This window comes from Struthio camelus, chromosome 5 (assembly GCF_040807025.1).
Source record: "Struthio camelus isolate bStrCam1 chromosome 5, bStrCam1.hap1, whole genome shotgun sequence".
NCBI classification, from domain to species: Eukaryota; Metazoa; Chordata; class Aves; order Struthioniformes; family Struthionidae; genus Struthio; species Struthio camelus.
Window position 1 is genome coordinate 3,039,612 of NC_090946.1, and position 24,741 is coordinate 3,064,352.

At 54.3% G+C, this 24,741-nt stretch overlaps 3 protein-coding genes across 5 annotated transcripts in view; 2 read left to right on the plus strand and 1 right to left on the minus strand.

Annotated features, from left to right (window-relative positions):
- Positions 1-2,974: 2,974 nt before the first annotated feature.
- LOC104140380 (mas-related G-protein coupled receptor member H-like) lies at positions 2,975-4,069 on the minus strand. The gene has a single exon (XM_009669107.2). It carries the CDS (start codon positions 4,002-4,004, stop codon positions 3,087-3,089), a length of 918 nt encoding a protein of 305 aa, XP_009667402.2. The 5' UTR covers positions 4,005-4,069; the 3' UTR covers positions 2,975-3,086.
- Positions 4,070-7,481: 3,412 nt separating this feature from the next.
- RHOD (ras homolog family member D) lies at positions 7,482-11,263 on the plus strand. Of its 3 annotated transcripts, none has more exons than XM_068944126.1 (5): positions 7,482-7,540; positions 8,502-8,775; positions 9,961-10,070; positions 10,460-10,594; positions 10,715-11,263. In XM_068944126.1, exons 1-5 carry the CDS (start codon positions 7,511-7,513, stop codon positions 10,880-10,882), a joined length of 717 nt encoding a protein of 238 aa, XP_068800227.1. In that variant the 5' UTR covers positions 7,482-7,510; the 3' UTR covers positions 10,883-11,263. The 3 variants fall into 3 exon arrangements, with proteins under 3 accessions (XP_068800227.1, XP_068800228.1, XP_068800229.1); XM_068944127.1 differs by lacking the exon at positions 7,482-7,540 and adding an exon at positions 9,489-9,576 and having other exon boundaries at positions 8,435-8,775; XM_068944128.1 differs by lacking the exon at positions 7,482-7,540 and having other exon boundaries at positions 8,450-8,775; positions 9,966-10,070.
- Positions 11,264-12,566: 1,303 nt separating this feature from the next.
- Positions 12,567-24,741, plus strand: part of KDM2A (lysine demethylase 2A) — a 54,250-nt gene continuing 42,075 nt past the window's right edge. Inside the window, exons 1-3 of the mRNA XM_068944129.1 lie at positions 12,567-12,656; positions 13,063-13,090; positions 14,584-14,688. Of these exons, the coding sequence (XP_068800230.1) occupies positions 12,637-12,656; positions 13,063-13,090; positions 14,584-14,688 (153 nt within the window). The 5' untranslated portion in view covers positions 12,567-12,636. The remainder of the gene's footprint in view (positions 12,657-13,062; positions 13,091-14,583; positions 14,689-24,741) is intronic.

A 24,741-nucleotide genomic window follows, 5' to 3' on the forward strand; every position in this document is an offset into this window, starting at 1 on the left:
GATCATGGTAGGCTGGAGTATTTCTTTTTCTTCTCTAATGGGGGAGAGTGGGAGGGGAGAGTGGCAAGTGGAAGAGAACGGAAAGTCTGCTAGCTACCCTTTCAAAACAAAGAGTACTCTGGTTTCCCTTGAAACTGCCTGTAAAGTCAGCTATGAAAATCACTGTATTTTCTGAGGGAGCTATGGTACATAACATAAAGTTATGAGTCCTCACAAGCTGTATATAAAATGTGTCAGGTCCCTTCCAGTCCTCACTGAGGAGGACGTGCTCTTCTCAAGAGCAGAGCAGCTTTCATGGTCAGGTCTTTGCAAGAGCAAAGGAAGGATGAGTCCACTGTCACAGGCCTGGCCAGGACCTTCTTCAAACATGGTGCAATGTTTTATTGTCACTACGGCCTCTGCCTGGTATGACACATGTCTCTAGGTTGTTGTTAAGCTCTAAGCTGGTAGCAAAGTCTCCTGTAATAGGGAGAGCCATAGGTGCCCAGGGTTAATTCACAAAGGAAAGTTTTCTAAAATGATGTGGGAGGACTCTGAGCATGGCCACCCTGCCAGACATGTAAGTCATTTCAGAGCATAAAGTCAGGTAGGGACCTCAGAAATGAGCTGGGAACATTTAAGAGGAGAAGGCCATAAAGCAAACGACATACTCCCTGCAGACACGTCAGGTGGGGCTGCAGGGAGAATCCTTTTACAATACCAGCTCCATGACCCACCTATCTCTGCCCTAAAAATGCAGAGGAGCTGCTTGGAAGCGTCAGTAGAGAGTGGACATCTTCTTGCATACCGCAGCCTGACGGGGGAGGGCACTGAGACAAGAAGAGCAGGGCACTGAAGGTTCATCTCCCTTGCTGTGAGGGGGTGCTCTGCAGCCAATAGGGACTTCTATCAAATGGAGGAAAGTCCTGTGGCGTTTCTCACCAGCTGGACACTTCATGCTACTCAACTGCAGGCCAGCACAGTAACAATGTCAGCACCCTTTCCAAGGCAGCTGATAGAAACTGAGGTCTTCCCGGAGATTCTGGTCTCCGCTGGGATCCAGAGGAGCCATGGATCCAATCTCACTTTGGTGTCTCTGCAATAAAGTTGGGTGGGCTGAGTTGGGGCTCCCAGGGTAGGCAGAGAGCTGCTCTCAACCCTGCCCAGGACAGCTGGCATGAGGAGCAGACAGCACAGGTGTCATTCAGAGGCTTCTGAAGCTAGGCAGAGGGGTGAAAGTATATTGCCCACAGCTGTGCAGAGGTGTGTCAGATGGCCTCTGAACTAAGCGCCATCATGCCATGACTTGGTTTCCCCCATTGCCATTTAAGGGGCAGAGGGGAGGGACATTGCTCCTTCTCTATCTGCCATGCAGACACTCCAGAGCTGCACTGCTTACCCTCCTCGCTTCCTGCCCCTCCGTCGCAATCAGGGCTGGCAACTCATCAGGTCCCACTGAGTGCCAGCCCCACCATGTCCTGCACTAGCCACCCTCCATGATAATCACCACCACATCCTGCATCTCGACCACCCTCCTTGAAAGCCCCACCACATCCTACTCCCTCCACTCTCCATGATACCCCTCCATGTCCTGCACCCCATACCACCAACCCTCCATGAGAGCCCTTGAGGTTCTGGTGCTGTCCTGTGGCCTGCTCATCCTAAGCTGCTGTACTGGGGTTTTCGGAGGGGGCCGCTTCTCTCCCAGCTGGGGAAATCCTCACACTGGCTGGAAGAGGAGCCACCCACCACCCATCTCAGGTCTCCCAGGTGCTGTCTTCTTCCACTGGGCTCCCTAATTGGGTCAGTGTTGGTGGGGACAAGCAGCCTCCACCTTGCTTCCCACTGCAGTTGCCCCACAGGGGCCACAATTCAATGCACCCAACATGATGCCAATGAGACAGCTGGCTGGCCCCAGGGTGCCCCTCAGCCCCCTTTGTCAGTGCCTCTTCTCAGAGCAGAAGGGCAAGAGAATATGGAGATGTGGGCCCTGCTGCAAGCCTTGGGCGAACCAGGCACAGGGTTGCCTTGCCCTGACAAAACGTGGCTCCTGAACAAGGTGACAGGAGGATTTAGGCTGTACCTATACCCTAGCCTGGCGTCCCTCAGCCTGCTGTGCTCCCGGTTGCAGGTGACATCTCAGAGATGCTTCAGGTACCCACACCATTTGGGGGATGAGGCTGGATAGATCCCTGGCCACACAGGGAACCCCCAATGAACCCCCCAATACCTAGTGAGCCCTTGGACACAAATAAAATGCAGCTCAGGGATGCACGACACTGTTTATTGATGTCAAGCAGCAGTGAGATATAGGAGATGGGGATTTGGGTGAGGGGAGGGCTGTGGGCATCAGCAAAGCATTGCAAGGGAGCAGCAGACCCCCTGCCCTGCAGGTGTTTCTGGTAATAGGAGGGAGAGCAGAGTGTGGGAGACCCTGTGCAGGTTTGGAGGTGGGATGGGGGAGAAGGACTTAGGACATTGCATGCATTTTATTCCTACTCTGAACATGGGTCTGGGATTTCCAAATGCAGCATCCATCCTGGGAAGCAGAAGCTGGGCTATTTGACAGCATATTTGACGGTTCTGGGGCACATCTGTGTTCAGGGGAACAGTATCTCTGGAGCTGGTCTGGGCCCATGGGGCCATGCCGCAGTGTTGCAGAGAGCCCCTTCACCACCAAATCTCAAAACATCCCTTCCCCGAGAGACTGCTCTGAGTGACAAATGCATTGTCTCAGAAGAGCTTCTTTGAAATCTCCGATTTCTTGTTCTCACACTGGAGGGCAGCAAAACTCTTTGTATTCCTTCCTGCTCTCCTCAGAGCTGGGCTGCCGGAGGGAAGCAGCAGAGTCCCAAACAAAACAAATCTCGTGGAGAGCCAGGTTTCTTGTGCAGAAGAGCACGAGAGAAAACGGAAGGAAACAGCTGCTGGAAGCAGGACAGACATTGCTGCTAGTCCAGACCTGGGACAGGGAGGCCTCCTGACACTCCAGCTGCAGGAAGGTAAGCTGCATTCCCTGGCACCAGAGAAATCGGCCACAATGACACATTGCCAACTGAGCATGAAGCGGGCGTAGGTAGCACAGCTGATGTGGCCACAGCGGTCTCTTAGCTGGAGATGGTGGTAACCACCGTTTCCTCAAAGACCCTCTGGAAGGCAACCTTCAAAGAGACCAAGGAGCAATGCCTCTTGTAGCTCCCCACCAGGAAGTAGATAAATGGGTTGATGCTGCTGTTGATACAGGCTAGCAAGAAAACAATCTGGGACTGCCCGGCGACATAGTTAAACTGCTGTAAGAAGTTCCAGATGCTGAGGGGAACCACAAAGAGGAGGAAGAAGAGGACTGTGAGGAAGATAACGATGTAGAGCCTCCTGGGTTGACGTCGCTGTGAGCCACATAGGATCTTAATAAAGAGGATCACATTGGAAATGACCATAGGTGGGGCAAAAATAAGGGAAGTGAGGACATACATGGAGATGAGAGCCAGCTGGCAGTGCTCATGGTGGTGAGATATGCAGAGAAAAGTCACTGTAGCAATTACAGAGATGGAGAGAGCCCAGAGAAGGGCACACACAATGGCTGACAAGCGCTTAGGGCGGCGGCAGCGATACCAGAGTGGGCACAGGACGGATGCACACCTCTCAATGCTGATGGCTGCCAGGAGATATAAGCCCATGTTGTAGGCAAAGAGAGACAGCAGGAAAAGTGGCCTCAGATAGTTCAGGAGCTCTAAAGTGGAACAGGAGACATTCTCCACGATGTATAACAGGGCGGAGGTGAGCATGAAGAGGAGGAAGGTGAAGTCTGCAAAGGCCAGGTTGAGGATGTAAACGGTGACAGGATTCCTGCGGATGCGGAAGCCGAGGAGCCAGAGGACGGCTCCATTCCCCACCAGTCCGCACAGGCAGATGAGCAGTGTGGCACCGTCCAGGGCCACATCAGAGACATCTATCACACATTTGTAATCTCCATCGTCCGCTGGCGTGGGCTGTGTGGGTGGCAGGTACGTGTAGTTCAGCTCCATCCCCAGGAAGGCTGGGCTGGGTGGCGGGATCTGGTCTCTCGGCTGTGATCAGAGACAATTGGGTTAGTGACTCCGAGATGCTGGGAGCTGAGCCGTGCAGCCTCTTGCCTGCTCCCCACGCTGGAGGGGGAGGTCCACGCAGGACCCCCGGCAGGCAAGTGAGACATGTCCAGGGGACAGAGGTCCTGTGTGACAGGGGAAACAGTGATGGCTGAGGACACGAAGGCAAAAGGATGGGTGGGGACGTGGCCAGCTGGAGAGGCTGCTTTGCCACTGATGTTCAGGGAGGCGAATGTGGAAGAGAGATTGGACAGGCTCCAAGATGTCCAGAGGAAGGATATGTGTGGGAGTGGGTGAGAAGGGCTAGGGGCTGGAGGGAACTCAGAAGAGAAACGGAGAAAGACTGATGCAGCTCGTTATAGCTTGGGCTGCAGTCTCGCAATCCCCTACCTTTCCAGGCAGCAGGCTGGAGCTGATCTTCTCCCACATCCAAGCAGGGCACGCTCCCTCCTTTTGGGTCTCCTTGCTTGATCTTTTCAGATAAGGAGAAATCAGGTCTCTGAGTCCTGAGAAGACTTGGGTAGACAATCACTTCTTGTGTCCTTCCAAATAATGCTGCTCTCTGGGGCGTTTCTGCAAGATCAGGTGGTGAGAGAGCACTGGGCAGTTTCAGAGATACAGACTACATCACTGAGCCTCTTCCCTCATCGGATTTCTGTTGGTCTTGCTGGAACGGAAATGTTTTGTCCAAGAGAATACCCCAGAGGACCAATATTGCAGCAGTTACATCTGTCTGTGAAAGAATCTTGGTGCTTTTACGATTCAACCTGATATCTCCTTAGACTGATAATTACCACCTTCCTAATTGTTTTATTGTGCCCCAGTCTTCTCCCCCTTCCATCCTACCCTGATTCTGGCATGCTTCTGAGATTATTCATTACTGTTTGCATTTGTCTTCCAGCCTCCCAGCATGTGAATAGGTGCTGTATCACATCCACATTCCTCTTGCAAGCAAGCCTATTTAGGAATTTGCGCTGTTTCAGGTGTCTCCTAAGTGGTACGGGGCCTGCAGGGAACAGCTACCTGAGGCACTATGTTTCTGCAGTAGCACTTTAAGACTACTTTTCCCTTCCTAAAAGACTCCCCAGGGAACTACATACTCTGAAAATTCTCCATGACTTGAAGACCCTCTGCAGACACATCTGCCTTCACAGCATGATGACCAGCCCTCTCCCTTCGGAGTAACAGATCTAGTAGGAGGTCACAGCACCCCAGATTTCTGAAGACCAAAATAACTATGACCAGAGCCTCACTACTGTTCTCTGAGATATTCTCCCCCTCCCAGATGGAATCACTGCTGCCCTCCAACAACTGTATGGCCTGGCCGCAGCCCTCCTTGCCCAGCGTCAGGGCCAAGGGCCCTGCCGTGCACCCTGCTAGCATCGGATGGGCTGAGCTGCTCCTGTGCAGCACTGGGAAGGGAAACATGCGCTTCCACTCTCTGCAAGGAAAGAGCCCTTGTGATTGCAGGCAGGAAGCCATGGTCATCAGGAGGGGAATGGTAGATTGGCCTTATGGGGCTGCAGGAACCACAGCAGAGGGGGCAGCAAAAATGGGGGGGGGGGGGGTTGCCACTTACGGCAGGGCCTGCCTGTGCCAAGGGAGAAGACTTCTGGACCTTCTTACAATCTTCCATGGCCCTGGCAACAGGCAATTCATCCTGTGTGACCACAGTGACAGCACCTCCCTCTTTAGAGATCCCACAGAGGAGCACTGGGGAAGGAGGGAGCTGAAGGGCAGGAGGAAATGCGGCGGGAACAGGAAGGACATCAGGATGTGGAGCTGTGCTGAACAGCAAAGACTAGTGATGGATTTGCAGGGAGGAGGTACCAAGGGGAGCCAACAGAGTAGCGTGCAACTCATGGCGTGCAGGGCTTTTCCTTCCTCTGCTGGGGAGCTGTGGGCACCAAGAGGTGGAAGTGGGGTGGGAGATGGAGTAAGGGGAGCCGCAATTGACTTGATGAGCATAGTGAAGCTGGAAGCACCTTTGGCAAGCTTTGGAGGGCTTGTGGGGAAGGACAGATGTCTCTATTCTGCTTCTTGCCCACCCCAGACTATGTCCTCTGTCTCCATCCCTCCTGGGATACAAGATCCCCCCTTCCATGTCCCTCCCTGCTCCTCTATACCCCTAGACGCACCCACTCACCCCCTCCTGCCAGGACCCGGAGCAGATATGAGGAAAGGGAAGGTTTGTAGGTGCCCAGCTGAGAAAAACAACCTCCAGAAGGAGGCAGCTGAGCTGGGAAGCAGCAGAAGTCCCTACGGATGTCTCATTCTTCAGCATCCAGTCAGAGCCTGCAGTGAGGAAGAAGAGAAGCAAATGGAGGCTGGGAGAAAGGGAGCAAGAAGTGGTGCCTTAAAAGGATCCTCCGCCCTGGGGTTACCACCACTCATCAGAGGGTGCGTCCAGGCTCCTGACCAGGGGGTGCAGGTCCCCAGGGGTCTCCACTGACCTCAGAAGCCTGAAGGGACCCCCTTGGCCCAGCCCCACAGCACAGCCACCTGCAGCACAGTGGGACACCTCCCTGGGAAAGGGCTGGGCTTGGCAGGCACCCTGGCACCCCAGAGGAGGACAGGGATCCCAGAGGAGGGCAGGGACCACACACAGACATGCACACAGCTGCAGGGTAAGCAGGGGTCCCTGCTTGGTCCAGCTGATCTCCTCTGTGGGGCTCAGAGTGGGGATATCTGGGCCCAGTGACATGGGACCCTGCCATCGCCCGTTGGCACACAGGCCAGCAGGGCCAGGGCCCCATAACGTTGCTGAGCCCTCTGCTCCTCCAGCAAGGGCAGAAGGCTGCTTTTCCAGCTCATTAAGCTGACTAATTGTGGCTTGGACAGCTAATGCCCCTTCCCAGCTCACCTGGGCTCCCAGTGCACTTTGCGGCATGGCTGGGAGAGTAGGTGGGGGGGACGTCAATGCACATGGCTCCCCCAAGCCTTGCCATGTCCATAGGCCCCTCCCAGAAACACCCCAAATTGGTTGCATCTGAGCATCCTCCAAGCTCCTCCTTCCCAGACCAGGGGAGTCTCTGTCTCAGGGGAGATGAGCAAGGATCGCTATGGGAGGGTCATAGGCAGGTGGTCAACCTATGGGGGTCCATGCCACCGTCTGGGGTCCCGGAGACAGCACTGGGCTGGTGAGTCCCCGAGCAAAGCTTAATTTTGCAGCCAGTCCCCGCTAGTGTGCCAGGGTTACTGTGGCAAAAACCATCAGCCCAGCACTGCCCAGGCTGGCTGGGTCGCCACCGGGCTGGGCGCTAAGGACAGAGCTGCCCAGCACGTCACCTGGTGTGACAGGAAGAGGTGGCACCGCACTGTGAGTCAGGCCCCACCACCTCCCGCCACCCTGAACTTTGCCTCATGCAGATGCTCCAGGGCAATAAAAGCTGGGATTCGTGGGGGTTGCCCGGCTTGGACAAGGGGCAGGGGTTGGGGATCTGGGGATGGCCCCCTACATTGCAGCAGAGACATGGGTAAGCGGGAGACCTCTGTGACCGTGGGAATGCCCCAAGGGTGGCAGTCAGGATCAGGTCCTTGGTGTGGGGCACGATCTGGGGGGCTCTGAGGGGTGCCAGCGTGCTGCAGTGAAGTCTCATGCCCTCCAAATCAGCTGGTGCTCAGGGATGGAGAGCCTTTTCCCAGGGCTAAATTCTCAACCTACTCCAGCACCACCCTTGACTGGCAGCTGCCAGATATTTCGGCTTCACCGGTGCCTTCTCACACCCTACCAGTCCTCCCACCCATGCCCAGGGCTAGGTCAGCCCCACGATGTGCCATTGCCCCGGGCTCGCTCTGGGGCCCTGGAGACCGAGAGGCATCGCTGGAGGGGCAGGAGCCACGGGGCGGGTGGGCTCACCATGCGGAGGGAGCGTGGAAGCTGCACGGAGAGCTGTGCTAGTGTGTGTGCGCGTTTGTGTATATGCGTGTGTATGTGTGCAAGGAGGGGGAGCCGTGCAAGTGTGTGCACGTGCGTGTGTGTGTGTGTGTTTTGTGTATAAGCATGTGCATGTGTACAAGAGGGACCCTGAGTATTACATGTGTGCAAGGAGGTGTCAGCCGTGCACGTGAGCACGCCTGCATGTGCAAGAGGGATCCATGCATACGCAAGATAGACCCACGCACACCTGGCAGGGACCCCCGCACGTGCGAGAGGGCCCTGGGCGTGTGCAAGAAGGGCACGTGCGTGTGCCAGAGGAGCCCTGCCTTGCCTGCGCAGCGGTCCCCCGCAGCCCGCACCATGAGCCCCTCCACCCGCATCCCCGCTCCTCCCAGCGCCCCTGCATCCTGGCACCCCAGCGGCACTTCCCAGCAGAGCAGCGCAGCGCAGGGTGGGGTGGGTGGGTGGGACGCCTGCAGGTGGGGGCCGCACCCAGCGCCGGGCCGGGGCAGCAGGCGGAAGCAGGTGCCTCCCGCTGCCCTGTGTCCCTGAGCCAGGGATCTCCCAGCAAGCCCCGGCAGAGGCTACGGGGCCCGAGGAAGCCGGACAGGCTGGGACAGACACCCGCCCCGTGGAAGGGTGCTCCCGTGAGAGCAGCAGGACCCCCTCGCCGGGTGCCCCCCGATGCAGCAGGCGCCCAAGGGGCACAGCCCGGCCCGGGCTCCCCCGGCCGAGGCCAAGGAGACGGAGATCAAAGCTGTCATCGTCGGGGACGGGGGCTGTGGGAAGACATCGCTGCTCATGGTCTTTGCCAGAGGGGACTTCCCCAAGGTAAGGACCCCCCCCCGGCTGCCCCCATGCAGCTCCAGGGCTGGGGGTGTCCCTGCACTCTGCTCCTGGGACATCTCAGCCCCCATGCAGAGGGACCCTCTGCTCCTCCGGGTCCCCATGAGACCCTGCGCCCCCCACCAGGTCCCCTCTGAGGCCACATCTCCGAGGTGGTGGTCACCACTTCCCAGAGCAGCCCCCAAGCCCCAGCCCTCCCACAGCGTCTTTCTCCCCACCCCCAAAAGAGTTGCCAGGGTTGGAGAACAGCTCCCTGGGGGCCCAGAGAGGGTTAAGGGAGGAGGTTTAAGGGAGGAGGCCGAGGGAACCCGCCGACATCGCCAGCAGAGGCTCCACTTGCAGCCTGAGGAAGAGCAGTGGGATGCAGGGAGGTGGGGGAGTCCCCACCCCCGGCTTGGGGAGGCCCTAGGCCAGTGGTGGCCCTGTTCGGGGCTGAGCAGAGGGCTCCTGCTGTGGGGCTGATGGCAGCCCTGGCCAGGTGGTAAGCACCCACCGCAGCTGGGCAGCAGGTGCCAGAGGGTGATGGCCGGCATTTGCTCGGGTCGGAGGCCGCTCGTGCTCTCTGATGCCCGGGGGCCAGCACGGGGTGTCCGTCCTGGAGGCATGGGAGCAACCTGGCACCTCTTCGAGGACACCCTTTGCGCGCCCGAGCTCTCCGGCTCCCTGGGACCATCTCACACTCGCCCATGCCCTGCCAGGTCTACGTCCCCACAGTGTTCGAGAAGTACACAGCCTCCTTCCAGGTTGGCAGCAAGCCTGTGAAGATCCACCTCTGGGACACGGCAGGTGGGACAGGAGGGGACAGGAGGGGATAGGGCAGGCAGTCATGCCCAGCAGGGGCACCGGATGGTCCCCCAGCCCCAGGCCACCTCTGGGACTTGGGGTGTCCCACAGACATGACACTGCATGCTGTGGGAGCTCTGTCTCCTCACGTACAGATCCACAAGAGACTGGGCTTTGACCCACAGCTGGCCAGTCTCCCGTCCCCAGAGGACGTCACCGTGTGGACTGTGGGGAAACAGAGTTGCCCTGTCCATCCCTGGACCCCCCTCCAAGGTGGAGGGACAGGACATGGTCCTCAGGCTGGGTTGGACCAATAAATGCAGGTTGGGATGGGGACCCAGTCCAGTAGGGAACTGGTATTTAATGGTGTGCTGCTCTGCCTGGCAGGACAGGAAGATTATGACAGGCTTCGCCCACTGTCTTACTTGGATGCCAATGTTATCCTCATGTGCTTTGATGTCACTAACCCCAGCAGCTATGACAACATCCTAACGAAGGTAACACCACCACCAGGGTGGGGACTGGCTCCTGCCCCACATGTCCTCCCTGAGGAAAGGGGAATAGAAGGAAAAACTTCTTTCCTGTGAGGGCGACCGACCCCTGGAACAGGTTGCGCAGAGAGGTTGTGCTGTCTCCATCCTTAGAGATGTTCAAAAGCCATCTACGAAGGATCCTGGGCAACGTGCTCTAGGTGACCCTGCTTGAGCAGGCGCATTGGGCTAGATGATCTCCAGAGGTCCCTTCCCACCTCAACCCTTCCATGGTTCTATGAAGGTGGCACCAAGCTGGGGCTGCCACCTCCCTTTTGGGCCTGGGGTGGCCCACATCACCTTCCCCATGGTGCCATGCCAGCCACATCCAGCTTCCCCTCTCCTGCCCCATGCAGTGGTGCCCGGAGGTGAACCACTTCTGCAAGGGTGTCCCCGTGGTGCTGGTGGGCTGCAAGACCGACCTGCGGAAGGACCGGGCCGTGCTGCATAGGCTCCATGAGGACCGCCTGGAGCCCATCACCTTCCAGCAGGTGAGACCCCCAGCCCCATGCTGAGGAGCCCTTGTGGGGCACCCCGCAGGAGAGCTGGGGTTCCCCCCAGGAGGGTGGCCAGGCCAGCGGGGGACTCACAGCCCCCTCCACCCCGTGCAGGGGGAGGCCATGGCCCGGCTGGTCCACGCAGCATTCTACTTCGAGTGCTCAGCCAAGTACCAGGAGAACATCTCGGCCATCTTCGTGGCAGCTTGCAAGGCCGCACTCAGCACCGTGCGGAGGACCCAGCGCCGGAGGCGACCCAAGCGGGACTGTGTGCTCTGCTGAGCTCCCCGAGCACCCGCAGCGGGGGGATCCCACCGCTCGGCAGAATCCCACCTGCCCCCTTCGGAGCAGCGTCTCTCCGGGCCAGCGCCAGAGCCGGCGTGCCCGGAGCTGCTCGCTCCGTGTCCCCCAGCAGCACCGTCCCAGGGGCATCCGTGCAGCGCGAGCCCCGCACGAGATGCGAGGAAGCTGCTCCGCAAGGAGAGCCCAGGCATCCCCCCTGCCCCGCCCCGCAGGTCTGGGTGCAGAGGACTGATTTGCCAAAAGGGATGGCTCCCTTTCTGCTGCAGCCCGAGCACCGCTGGCAGGCTAACGAGGGCGGCAGGCTAACGAGGGGCCCGGGTTTCACTGCACGGCTCCGTTATTAAAGCACGTAACCCAGCAGCATGGCGTGGTCACTGCACTCCCCCGTAGGGACGGCGATGGAGACATCCCCTCTGCGTGCTCCCACCGCCGCCCCTCCACCCCGCCGCGGAGCTGAGAACTACCCCAGCTCGGTGCATGCCCGGAAACCTGGTGCAGCCAACACCCCAGGGTGGCCTGTGCAGACCCCCAACACCCACATGGCTGGGATTGGGGGGGGGGTGCCCTGCTCATGGCTATATACACGCATGTGCATGTGTGTATACATATGGGTGTTTTGTATACAGGTGAGTATATACGTGTGTCTGTGCATGTGACTATAGGTGTGCATCTATATGTGTGTATGGGGTTATAGACATGTGCATGCCTGTGTCCTCTAGGTCTATGTGCATGCATATATGTATGCATATGAATGGCTATGTATATAGATGTGCCTTTGTGCACATGCAAAAGTGTATGCATACATGTATGTATATGTGCCTCTATATATGTATGTCCTTGTGTGCATGTGTATAGATTTGTAAACACTCATGTATGAGTGCATATGTGTGTAGGTGTGCATATGTATATGTATTTGTTTACATGTGGGTCTATGTGTACCAAGACATATTTGTATGTCTGTATATACATGTACACCTGTATATAGAAGTATATACATGTATATATGTAGATGCACTTGAGTGCCTTTACAGATATGCAGGTGTGCATATATGTATATGTGTGTGTGTGTGTGTATAGGTTTGCAAATGTACAGATATGCATACAGGTATATAAAGGTGTGCATTCCTGCATACAGGTGTGTGCGTGTATATATGTATGCATATATATACACAGGTGTATGTATATACACACCTGCCTCTATGTCTCTATAAATGTAGAGAGGGCTGCACATAGGCGAACCGGTGGGCGCACTCACGTGCACCCCGGTGCCAGCACGTCTCTATAGGGGCACAGGTCTCCATAGGTGCACACAGGCGCGGCACTCACGGGCGGTCACGTGTCTCTCCATGCGTTCCCCCCACCCCTCCCGACACGGCCGCGGCCCTGACCCAGGCGCATGCGCGGCCTGCGGGGGCGCGGCCAGAGCGGGGGGCGTGGCCCGTCCCGCGTCCTTCGGGCGTGTGTGCTCGGCCTGGCGCATGCGCGTGCGCTTCCGCTCCGGCGGGGCGGGGCGGGGCGGGGCGGGGCGGGGCGGGGCCCGCCGACGTGCGTGCTGTGCGCGCGCGCCCGCGCCGTGCCCGGCGTCGGGGGCGGGGGCGGGGGCGTTGGGGGGGCGACCGCGCATGCGCGGCCCGCGGCTCGAGGGAGGCGGGGGGGTCAGGGGAGGTTGCGGGCGGCGCAGGCGCAGTGCGGCGGCCGAGTCAGTGTGTATGTGAGACTCTGACGGGTTCAAAATGGCGGCGGCGGCTCCTGTGTGAGGAGAGGAACGGTGTCCCGGCCGGGGGGGCGGCGGGGCCGGCAGCGGGCGGGCGGCGAGGCGGCGGAGGCGCGCGGCGGGCGGCGGCGGCGGCGGCCCGGCCGCGGGGCGCCTGGCGGCGCGGGGCACGGCGGCGGCGGCGGCGGCGGGACGTGCCGCCGGGCCGGGGAGCGGGGCCCGCGGGGCGAGCGGAGCGGCGGCGCGGGGCGGCCGGCGGGGCTGTCAGCGCCCGCTCGCCGCTGCCCGCCGCGCCGGCGGCTGCGGGGGGCGGCGGGGCCGGGGGCGCGGGGGGCGGCGCGGCCGGGCCGGGCCCTGGGCCGGGGCCGGGGCCGGGGCGCGATCGCTGCCTGACTTGGGGGTTCCTCCTCCGTCTCTTCTGTTTCTTCCCCCGCCTCGGCGCTAGAAGAGGACAAAGGCGCAGGAGAGACCTGGTGAGCTTCTCGCTCGGGGCGCGGCGGCGGCGGCGGGGGGACCCCGGTGCCCGGCCCGCTGCCCCCGCCCGCAAGTTTCCGCAAGTCCCCCCAGAGGGGCGGCGCGGCCCAGCGGGAGCCGGCTGTCGCCCCCGGGGGCCCGGTGGGGAGGGAGCGGGCGGGTCGCCCCCTCTGCCCGGGGCTCCCCGGGAGGGCGGGCGGCGGGTCGGGTCGGGTCGGGCCGGCCCGAGCCCCCTTCCCGCGGCGGCAGCGCGGGGAGGGCTCCCCGGGGCCGGGTGACAGCTACCCGGGCACTGACGTGCCGAGCGCCTCTGTGCTGCCGCTTTGTTCTGCCCTGCGCCTCGGCCGGGCTCGGGCAGCCGCCCCCTGCCCTGGGAGGGGGTCTGGGGGCACGGCCGGGGCTGCGGGGTCGCCTTTGGGACCGGCCGCAGGCGGCGGGGTGGTGAGCCCGGCTGGCAGGTGAGGTTGGCCATGTGTCGTGAGCTGGTTGTCTTGAGCGGCTGTGTTGCGCTTTGGTTGTCCGGGTGTTTACAAACAGAGTTCAGTCAGTGTAGTGAAACTGTGTTAGCTGAACTGCAAAGCCGGGTCCTTCCTGTTACTGGCAGTGGGAGCTGGGGGGAAGCGTTAGTGGGCCGTGAACTACTGTGCTGTCAAACCTTGCTTGGAGGAGCAGGGAAGAGTTCGGGGTAAAATAATTTCTCTCCACACTACCGTAGCGGTTCTGTAATGCTACACGGGGTGGCAGGTTCCTTCCCTGAAACTCTGGCATAGGCAACGTTGTGGGGATTAAGAGCTGCAATATATCTAGGCTTTGGTTTCTTTCTGTTCCCTTTTTAAAAAAAAAAAAAAAGTTTAGATGCCATCCGACACCTTGGGAGGTTTTCCCGTGCTAGTGTAGTGGTGTCACAAGGTGGCAGATTTTGAGGTCTGAGAACTTAGGTCCTCTCCAAACAGAAGTTAATCCTCTACCTGCAACTATGTTGAAACGCTGTATGTAGGAGAGATCCCATATGTCTTCACTGTACATAGGAACCATTCTGTATGTGTATAGCTACTCCTTCCGAGTACCGTGGTACAGGAAATCCAGAGAACAGCAATCCTGTCATTTAGACAACTTGATTCTTTAACGTATAATCTTGTACTCTAGCGAAACCAGACTGCTACCCTACTGCCATCAAATGTTTTGCAGCAGGTGCACAGTTTGCATGGTTCATATCCCCTGTGTGGGCCAACTTAACTGCCACTTGTGCTAGAAGTAGTGCAGAGCGGAGGCCTTTTCCTGATCTGAGACCTACAGCTCAATGTCGTGTTACAGAACAGCTGGTAAAGTCATTTACCCTGGGTCATGCCTAAAGTTAGAATGGGAGTGTTAAAGTTGAGGTGGGCTCGTCCACTCTTTGCCTGCACCATTTTCAAACTGAGTGGAGAGACTAGGGGTGGTAGGAGTCTCATGTCTGTGTGCTCTGCTTCACTATTTCCCTCTGATTTCAAAGGAGGAAGAGGAGGAAGACAGCAGCCCTGGAGTGTCCTTCTCGCTCTCTTCAGAAGAGTCGGAGATGGAACCCGAGGAAGAAAGGATCCGTTACAGCCAAAGACTGGTCAGTATTGGCCCTTACCCACCAAATTCTTAGTGTTGTTTCAGTTGAAGAAAGAAAAGGCTTTCCTAGCAACAGGTTTAAAAACCTTAAAAAAAAAAAAAAAAAAAAAAAAAGCATTCAGGTGGGTAGTTACAGCCTGCCCAGAGGTATAAACTTAGCTGGCAGTAAGTCAGATGGCTTGGTGGCTCCAGTTTGTTTAGTAAAGTTTGCCTGAATGGAAGGCACCAGCCCAGCACATGGCAACTGAACTTGAAAAGTGGAGGGTTGAGGGCTGAGTCTGAATAAGAGGCATTGGGAAGCTGCTGGATAGAAATGTAAAATGAGTGTCAGTGTTGCTTCTTGCACAGCAGGTTTTCTCCATGTATTTGTAACAAGCAGAGAGGCTGAAATACACTGTGTGTGTGTGTGTGTGCGCGCACATTATGTTGGCCTGGACTTGATGTGAGCGTGCTGCGAAATCTGAGAAAACCAGCTTCAGCTTAAAGCTCAAATGTAACTTGTGCTTGTGCACATGTGCATGTGTCTTCTCCTGGTATTTTCTTTTGGAGGGAGCTGTTCCAAAAGTAGGGTCCTAATGAGGCTCTGTCAGGAACTTGGGCTTGTTTGATGTTTGTGCTAATGTTCAGGGGTTGCTCAAAGCTGCCGGTCTGGAAGTTGGGCCACAACTGTGAAAAGTTTGGGAGCAGCTGCTCTGAGTGTCTGAGATGATATTCATGGTAATTATGAGCAGGACAGTGTTCCCACTGGGGAAGCAGTAGAAGCTGGTATGTTTTCCTCAGGTCAATTCCTCTTTGTTTTGAGGAAGTTGTAAACTGTCTGAGAAGGCTGGGTGTCAGCATTGTGATAGTTGAGGTTGTGATGGGGTTCATCTCTAAGTCACTGTGGTAAATGTACCCTCACCTGCAAGCTGCTGTCAGTAATAGTTAAATCCTTATCCTTTAATGCTCTGAAATCATTTGGTGTGAGGCAGCATGATACTCTTTGCATTAAGCTTTGCCCTAGAGAGTGAACAGTTCCTATTGCTCTTCTGTTGCTGCTCTGTACCTTGCCATAGAAAAGGTCCTGAGGAGTTGTAGCCAGCGCTCACCTTGTAGGTGGCCTAGGGATAGAAATCCTCTAGCGAGAGTAGAAGTGGTTATTAAGCAGTAGTTCCTGTGGAGGAGAGATATTGTGTAGCCTGTGGTTGGTCCACAGCCCCGATTTACTGAAGGTTGTGCTCCTTTTTCTGGTGTTTCTCCATATCTGTTGCATATTTACATTTCACAGGCAGGATTGTCACACTGGATGATAGTCAGGCTTCTTAGTCTGCTTCAGGAAACCAAAGTGACTCTGATTTGGAATGGTTTTTAATCTCTTCTTTTTGGAGAGATTTCTTTAAACAAAAAAAAAGTTCAGTATGTCTGGACCCTTCAAGATGGCTTGTGGGATCCCCAAGTGCTTTGGTGGATGCTTTGGTTTAGCAGACTGCTGAAAGCAGCAGTCCCACCTCCTCCCTCATCCTGATGTGCTTGTTCCTGCAACTGTGCAGCATACAGTTCAAGGTGTCGATTTGATTGGAAACTAACCATTTCTATAGCCAGTGGTTGGGGCATCAGGGTAGTTTCTTTTGGAGGCAATGCTAACTTCAAGTTCTAGTTAGACTATGACCTTATCTATGCTGTGGCCCTGCTGAAGTAACTCAGAATGGCTGGACAGAGACAAGGCTGTGCAGTTGAATGGAACTACTGACCAGGACGCCTAGCAGTTTAAAAATGCTCTCATAAATAAAAATTAGTGGGAGGAGTTGCTGTCCTAGCATAGGTGGCCTTAACTCCAGCATAATATGCTAAGCTGGATAAATGGCTACACACTGATGAGCTGCATGCTTAAGGGGCTTGGAAAGGCACATGGGTAGCAAGCAGAGGATGCAGCTCACCTAGGCTTCTTTGGCCTCATGTGTGGTGTTGTGTCCCTGCTGGCCTGCAGCCCAGAGGAAGAGGGATGACTGTTGTGTGGTAGGTGAGGCTTAGTTCATGCCTCCTGCTTCACTCTTCCTGGGAACTGCCAACCTGTTAACCTGTCTCATTGTGTCAGTGGAGCTCCATTGTTGATGGACCTTTAGAAGAGTGGTTTTTCAGATATGTGCTCGCAACAGTTCATCCTGCTGAGGTTTGGTGAGCTGTTCCCTTAGTGTTTCCAGCCCTTGCAGAACAAGGTATCATAGGTGAATTATCCAGGAAGGTGAAATGATCTGATTATGATTTATTTGAATATCCTACTCCCACAGATGCATTGGGGTTTTTCTTTGTTTGTTTGTTTGTTTGTTTTTTAGGGGAAGGTTTTAATATGACTACATTTTAGGGTAGAGAAACAGGTAGTTGGTAGTATAGTATATGTTTCTGCTGCTGTGGCAGTTTCCCTTGTGCGTAACTGGCCATCAGTGTGGGTGTGTTAGCAAAAGAATATATATATATATTTAAAAAAATACACCAGCAGAGTCTTCCTGGTATGTAATCCTGGCCTTAAAACCAGTCAGGATGTAGAGCAAGTCTCAAGTTTTTTTTGCTTGTTTATTTTGCTGTGTCCTGAGCATTGCACTTACCTTGCATTGGTTCAGCAAAGATCTGATCTATGAATGTTTTTTAAATGGATTTGTCAGTATTGGTTAAGGATCTGGGTTGTAATGGGAAATTCACCTCTGCTTTGGATGTAATTGCGCTCCTACAAGTGTTCTCTGCCGGTTCACACATTTCTCTACAGTATAATGATATTCACATTAGATGGGTCACACAGCTCTAACTGCGCTTGCTTCTCAGTTCAAACCATACATCCGTGACTCCCGAGGTGATAGAGGTCTGGCTGAGTTCGTCTGGACACAATGTTATCAGCGTTAAGGGTGTCTCACTTCCATCTGAAGCGATTAAACCAGGGAAAAAGCTGTGTGCCGGCAAATTCTGGGAGGCCAACATGAGTAGGGGAAGACAGCCTATGGGCAATGCTGCTTAAGCAGGGGAGAGCGCACATGGCAATGGAAAGGGGACATCTGTGTTCCCCACATAAAGGTTGAGCTGTGTCTCCCTGCTCCGTGAGTAATGGAGGATGGGACTCATCAGATGCTGTGGGATAGTCTTCTACTAAGCCTGTGTATATGTTACTGCAAAACTTCAGAGACTGGTTTGAAGTACTGGCTTTATAAGCCATGGATGCAGGTTTATAAGCCCTTAATCAAGGATTTGAAATGCTCTGTTGTATTCTGATGCCTGGGTGACAGTCCAGCCCCTGGCGCTGTAATGGTAATGTAATGGTCCCTCTCTCTGACTTGGAAGTTTGTTAGCTGTCACTTGGTGGTTTCACTCAGCCCATGTCACAACAGTCTGTCCAGCTCCCTGCAGAGACACCAAGGACATACTGGCACCTGGAACCTGAACTCCTTAAAGGCAGGAGTGGCAACGTGAGCAGCTCTGGCTAAGGATTAACAGTCCTGGGGGAAGAAGTTCAGTTGATCTGGTACTGCAGTGCTCAGATACCCTGCCTGGTTCAGGCTGTCCAGACTGTCTTCTCACAGAGTATGTCTTCTCCCTTACACCAACTGTGATATTCTCCAGGCTCTCTGTGAGCTGATTTGAGACACTAAGGAGAAACTGTTGTATGTTGTATGTCACTAGCCTTCTGGTAAGGCTAGATGCGTGTCAGGTCCTTGAGTGTGAGGAGGGGTAGCAGGGAAGGAATCACCTAGTGGTGCTTGGGAGCCGTTAGATAGACTTACCAGTACATCTCTAGGCTGTCAGAAGGGTGGTTTGACGTAACATTTTCTAATGATGTGCATGGCTCCTTTGAGTTGAGGTGTTCGTGCCTTCTGGTAACAGCATTGACTGATTTCTCGTTTCCTCTAGTGATCACCACACATGAAGCCAATTTACCCATCCAGAACTATGTGAATTCATGAAGCTGAGGAGTGATTTCTCAGACTTGGCTGTTATCTTACTGGCACTTTTGTTCTTCTGCAAGGGAGTTCTTGAAGCTGGCTCTCTACCTCCAGATGAATGAATCTCCAGCTAAACATATTGCTGCCCTCTAAATTAGTATCCGATGTGTGTGTTTTAGAGCCACATTGCAGTACTGCCAAGCTGGGAATCTCTTTCCATTGGTAGGGTGCTGGGTTGTTTTTTTTCTGTCTGCTCAGACCAACCCTCCCGCTTCCCTAGATAAGCCAGTAGTATAGTCATAAAGGCTCTCTGAGAGACTGCTGGTAGTACAGGAATGTTGGTGCTGGCCAGTGGATTTCAGGATGAGAGGGGAGACTATGCTGCTTTTGGCCTTGGCATGTCTCATATCAGTGGGAACATCTTATTGCGGCAGGGGGCAGACTCCCAAGAAGCACAAGCAAAAAATTCCTCCTTTGAACCACAGGCTGTTTGCTGACAACCAGTGCCCTTAGCATAGATGCAGGACTGAGTTGGTTTTCCCCAAATGATGGGTGTGTTGGCTATTGGAAGCGTCAAGAAATCTCACCTTCTGTCTCCACCGGGGCTAATTCTGTGAGGCCTATATTGTGAGTTAAGACTAGCGTACTCCATGAGTCGAGAGTTGGGATTAGCTCATCACTGAATTGTTGTTACTGAAAGATTACAGCACCACTCAGGGCAGGGAATGAAGGGCAACAGTGCTGGATCACTTCAGAATGGCTTGGTGGGGGAAGCATAGCAGGTGAGTGTATTTACCTTAAGGAGAAAACCTGCAGATTGTGGTCTCTCTGATGCTGTCAAGTCAGCAGGCTTTATCTCAGGGTGCGATTCCAGTTTGGAATCTGTCTGTGTGGCAGAGCTGGTTTAAAAGTTCCCTCCCTCTGTAGTTGCCTCAGGAGCTGATGCCCCTGAGACAAGTGCTGCTTCCAGAGGATTGTGGATCATACCCTAGACGAAAGCTGGCAGGGGGACACCTAGTTCAAATTGTTTTCTGTGCTGGATTAGTGGAAGAGCTGCCCCACCAGCAAACCTGACAAGAGTGAAGAGGTGGCAAGATGGGGAGACAGGGTGGGGTAGGAACCTCTTAAACTGGCTCTGCTGCTAGAGAGGTGGGATGGCGGAGCCACACCCTCGATGGGCCTGTGCCAGGCAGGCTGGGGCTCTGCTGCAGCTCCTCTGCTGAGGTGTTGGGGTGTGGAGGCAGAGAGTGACCATCCCTGGCTGGGCACAGTGGCACCCCTGTTACAGCTGTTGGAGGTTGTGCCACCCCCCTGAAGGGAAACGAGCCTTTTTAGTATGAGTTTCACCCAGCATAAAGGCTCTGGATGCTCAGGAGTATTGGGAGGGGAGGCAGGGAAACGCAGAGTGAAATACTATCTCTCCCTTTGCTTAGGGCAGTCTATGTCCAGTCTTTGCACTGGCCTGCCCTGCCCTCTGATCAAATCCTTATGTGAAATTTGAGAGGAGGCTTATCCCCACCAGCCAAAAACTGAGGCCCCTTCTGTAAACAGCAGGGTTAGCAAACCTGCCCCTACATGTTGGTGTCCACACTATTCCTCAGGCAAGAGTTCAGGTGAGCTTTATGGTATGTGGAGTCATCAGCTGAGGGATGAGACTCTGGGAGCGTGGAGAAGCTTTCTCTTGCAGCAGTGTGTACTGTGGTATGCACTGCTACAAACATGCTCAGATGTGTACTGCACCTGCTCGAGGAGCAGCAAGGCTAGCACTGACCAGTGCCCAGAGTCACAGGGGCTCCAGTTTTGTGGTTTCCAAGTCATCTGTATCAGCAGTGCCAAACTCTCCCTGCAGGATGGGGTGATGAGCAGTCCTGTCAAACAGCAGGAGACAAGCCAGGAAGGCTCATGCATGTTGGTGTTCATGTGACAGAAGCATGACAAAGTTCTAGCCCTTATCCTCACGTGACCAAGGAGAGAAATGGCGTCAAAGCTGTGCAGGGAAGGCCAGGAGGTAACAGGCTGCAGGCTGGTGGGATGCTGCCCATGTCTGGAAAGATGGGGAGAGGAGAATGCAGGCTGCCTGCCCTCTCCTGTGTTGGTCAGGTGGCTGACCTTGCTCTATCTTCAGAGGTTCATGCTATCCCAACAGTGGGATGCAAGGGAGTAATGCTTTCCTATCCGGTTCAGCCGGGCTTGTTGTTTGTGTCCTCGTAACGCTGCCGACTAGCAAGTAGTAATCCTTTGCTCTGGCTAGTGCTTGTCATCTTTACTGGTCTTCAGAGGCCAGTCCTGCTTGATACTGGCTTTTCCAGGGCTGGTCCCAGTGACTCTGGACTTGTACGGATGTGCTGGGGCGGGAATCCCAGTGTGGGCAGCTAGAGGTACCAAAGCATGGGAGGAGCCACGTGCACTGGGGTGAGAATCTAGGTAGTTGTATCACTCACACACACACACACTCTTGAAATTGGACACTGGCAATTACTTACCCTGTCAAACAGTGCTTCTTCATGTTGCCTGAAAGGACTAAGAACTTGTTTCACTTTGGGCTTTCCAGCAGACCTTGTCTGGCCAAATGTTGCTCATCTGGTGCCATAACCTCATCTGCTGGATACACCTCAATTTCCTAGTCTAGACAGGACCTGTGTGAGTAGGGTAATTAATCTCTCCTGCACTCCTTTGCCTCAAACTGGAGACACCACAAATGAGTCTTTCCAAATGACCCAGGTGTGGTGATTAATCTCTAAATAATTTAGGGACTCTGGTCAGATTTGATTTGGGCAGCTGCAGGGGCTGGGAAGGGGGAGATTTGCTCTTTGGTGGAAGCTAATAGTTACCAAAGGTTATTCTTGGGAAGCTTTATAAGTCCCTGCGAACATGTGGAGCCTGAAAGATGCAGCACTCTTCTGGTCCCAGGGAGAATACATCCCCCAAAATGGACTGGATTATGTTTCTTGTCAGCGGGGAGGAATGCAGGAGGTAAATATCTTTGCTGATTTCTTACTGTCCCAAGCCTAGCTGTCCTTTAATGTGACCTGGAAGCTGCAGTGCTGGCTGAGCTATCAACCAGACAGCAGAGGAGCACTTGCAGTTGCTTGTGAGTTACTAGACAAAACTTCATGTTTCATTGTGTCTCTTGTTAATGAGCAGGCATAGGTTTTTATGGAGTTATCCTAGTTGGAGGTGGTGCTAACAAGTTAGGAGATCAGTCCCTACTGCCACTTTGTTGTTGGATAATTATGTCAAGTGCCACCTAGGCAGGGGTCTTCAGTTTACCAGGTGATTTTCTGGGAGAAACGGGGGCGGTGGTGGTGTGCTCAAAGTGAAGAAATGAGTGGGTGTGCCAACACTATCCTCAGGCAAATGCTTCCCCTCATACATTTTCACAATCTTCAGGGTGAGCTGCCTGGTGCTGTTGGTGACTGAAGAATTTTGCTGATTCCAGAGAGGGAAATGGGTAGCCTGAACTCTGGAAAGCCCATTTTGCTGCCAGGGTTGACTTCTTAGTTTACAGGCTTTCTTACACAGTGTCTGGTCTGGTTTTATTTGGGTTTGAAGAAGTTAAAGCCTGGGATGGCACTGGGATGACCAGACCTGGTCATCTCTGGGCAAGTGGAAGAGGTAAAGGGTAGGGAGGAACATGGCATATCACACTAATATGGCAGTTGCTGAGCTTCATTGCCTGGTTGTGGCAGTGGACAGCACACCTGCACTGTGGTCCTGTGCCAGGAGTTAGTAGGGGACAGCTGCACTAAAATATGTACCTGTGTGCTCAGAGAGAGCAAGAGTCGTCATAGCTGAGCAGATCTACCTCATTGGATATCCTGCCTGTTTGTGGTCCTGGTTGGGAGGAAGATGAGAACAGAAAGGGATCCTGTCTGGTGGTCTTGGGAAAAGCAAAAGAGCAAAGTGGAGGAACAAAGCCCACAGTTGAATGTCAGGGTCTGTAATTAGGTATCGAAGGCACTAGCTGTCGAAAGCACTAAGAGGCAAGAAGGGTGGGGAGCACCTCTCAGAATCACGAATGTTTCTAGTCCGCTCAGAGAACCTGGTATCTTGTTGGGATCTTGATTTAGGTTAGTTATTCTTGCGGTGGGGGGATCAGACAGAAACCTGTGCAGAGAGTGATCTGCTGGGAGGGAAGGGGGAAGAACAGATAAGCCACGTGCCCCTATTTGAGAAATGGGACATGACTGTTTAGCTGAAGCTAAGAAAGTATCTGCAATTGCACTTGTACAAATGCATTATCAAAAAGCCTGTCAATAATTTAAAAAAAAAAAAAAACCTGAAACCAATATTGTGATTAACTTGTGCCTTGTAGCTGAGGTACAAGCTGAACTCTACTCTGTAAGTACTCGTGCTAATCTAGGCTTGGTTCCTTTTTTGGAGGGCTTAGGGCAGGGTGTTAGCCTCTTGGGTGCCATAGGGCACTTTGAGTTCTTCTTCCCTGTTCCTTGGTCATCTCGACTCCTTGTACTAGTGCTGTCCAGCTTCAGGTAGCTGCATACCTTCCCTGGGAGGGACACTAATGACATCTGATTTTTGAGGGCCAAGGAGGAGGAGTATGTTCTTCCTACTCTCTCACTAACTCGGTGACCTCTCAGGTCCCTTCAGTGTTGACAAGTAGCAGGTCTAGGAGCAAATGCTCTGCCATCTCCCTGCTGTGTCTCGGGCAGTAAGGAAGTGCTCTCTGCCATGCGACCCAGACCCAGCTGGAGGGTCTACATGCGAACAGTTGGACCACAATGGCTAATTTTCCCTTGGAGAATGCATGGGTTCTCCCATCACTGTCCCTGCTGGTCTGATGGGGAAACCAAAGGCTCCAGGGTGTCATAATGACAATGAGCTTGAACAGCTGTGGATTACTGATGCTAAAAGAGCTCTGCTTATACAGTCTGCAGCTTAAGTTGGAAAGACCTGAAGGGGTAGGATGGACTCATAAGATTTCTGTGTGTGACAACTCTCCCTCCTCACCTCTTCTCCCTGTGAATCAGGTGACAAAGATGAATAGCTGTCCACAGGAGTTGCTTGTTGCTCTGTGTCTGCACTTGAGGTGGTTCAGACAAAACTGGGGACTGAATCGGTCATGAGGAAGAAGAGATGAGTCCATTTGACCAGATTTCTCTCTCTTCTGGCTCTGCAGGGCCTTGTTTTGTGCGTCTGTGTCACTGTTGCTGTAGAAACAATACTGGTGGTAAACAGTGTGAACTGGCTGTCCGGGGACTCTGAATCCCTGTGGAAATTCCAGGAACCTAAAGAAACTGAAGAAGGTTTTGGGCTGGGATCTGCCCTGGAGTTGTGGGGTAGTAAGAAAAGACAGGTGGGTTTACCCTTGTGCAGCAGCAGTTCAAAAGAGAGGTGTGCTCCCTGTAGTGCTTCCACACAGGTTGGGTTCCAGGAAGGATGCAGATCTGAGTTGCATCCTTGCTGCCAAAAGAGCTGAGGGGTATGGTTTACAGCACCGTATGTGACGTACTTATGTATGTGTGAGCAAGCTGTTGTGGGGAGGAGGGTAGAAAGGCACAGGCAGCTTTTATTGCTGTTAACTAGAACAGGTCATATCCACAGCGAGGTGATGGGTAGAGTGGAGACCTCTCCTCCCTGTAGCACACTAAACATGGACTGCGTTTTGTCTTTTCCCAGCTCTTACATGTGTTAGCTATCACACTGTACACAAAAGCAAGACTATAAAAAAGCCCCCCGCACACGCACCTTTTTTGGCAAGGAAGAGGCTCGGCGCAGGATGTGATTGTCGTCTGTGGTTTGTTAGTACCAGTCCTAAGGGTTGGGAACCGACTGCAGAATCATGTTGTTGTATCTTAGCCAGTCCTGGGAGAGTTTGGAAGAGGAGGAGTTGCTTGATAAAAGGCACCAGGAGAAGGATCAGGAAGTTACTTGGCAGGGATTGTTATCTAGAGAAGCAGATCCCAGCTGGTGAGGCACATTCTTGCTACAAGTGAGACATGGAGAGGGGATGATCCTTTTTGATGTTGCCTCTTACCTTGCCTTAACTTTCAATGGGATGGTGCTGAGAGGGTAGGAGAAGGTAGAGGCAGTGCTGCAGGACTTGGGGAGAAAAGCTGATGGGGGAGCAAGGATCAGAAAGGGGAGGAGCAGAGAAGCCTGCCAAAAAAAAGGCTGGCCTGTGCTGTTCC

Bases quoted from the DNA above. Each gene is read 5' to 3' on its own strand.
- LOC104140380 (XM_009669107.2), bottom strand. From the start codon at position 4,004: ATGGAGCTGAACTACACGTACCTGCCACCCACACAGCCCACGCCAGCG.
- RHOD (XM_068944126.1), top strand. From the start codon at position 7,511: ATGGCCCCCTACATTGCAGCAGAGACATGG. The intron at 7,541-8,501 runs GTAAGCGGGAGA...TCCCTGAGCCAG, and splicing joins ACATTGCAGCAGAGACATGG to GGATCTCCCAGCAAGCCCCG. The intron at 8,776-9,960 runs GTAAGGACCCCC...TCTGCCTGGCAG, and splicing joins CCAGAGGGGACTTCCCCAAG to GACAGGAAGATTATGACAGG.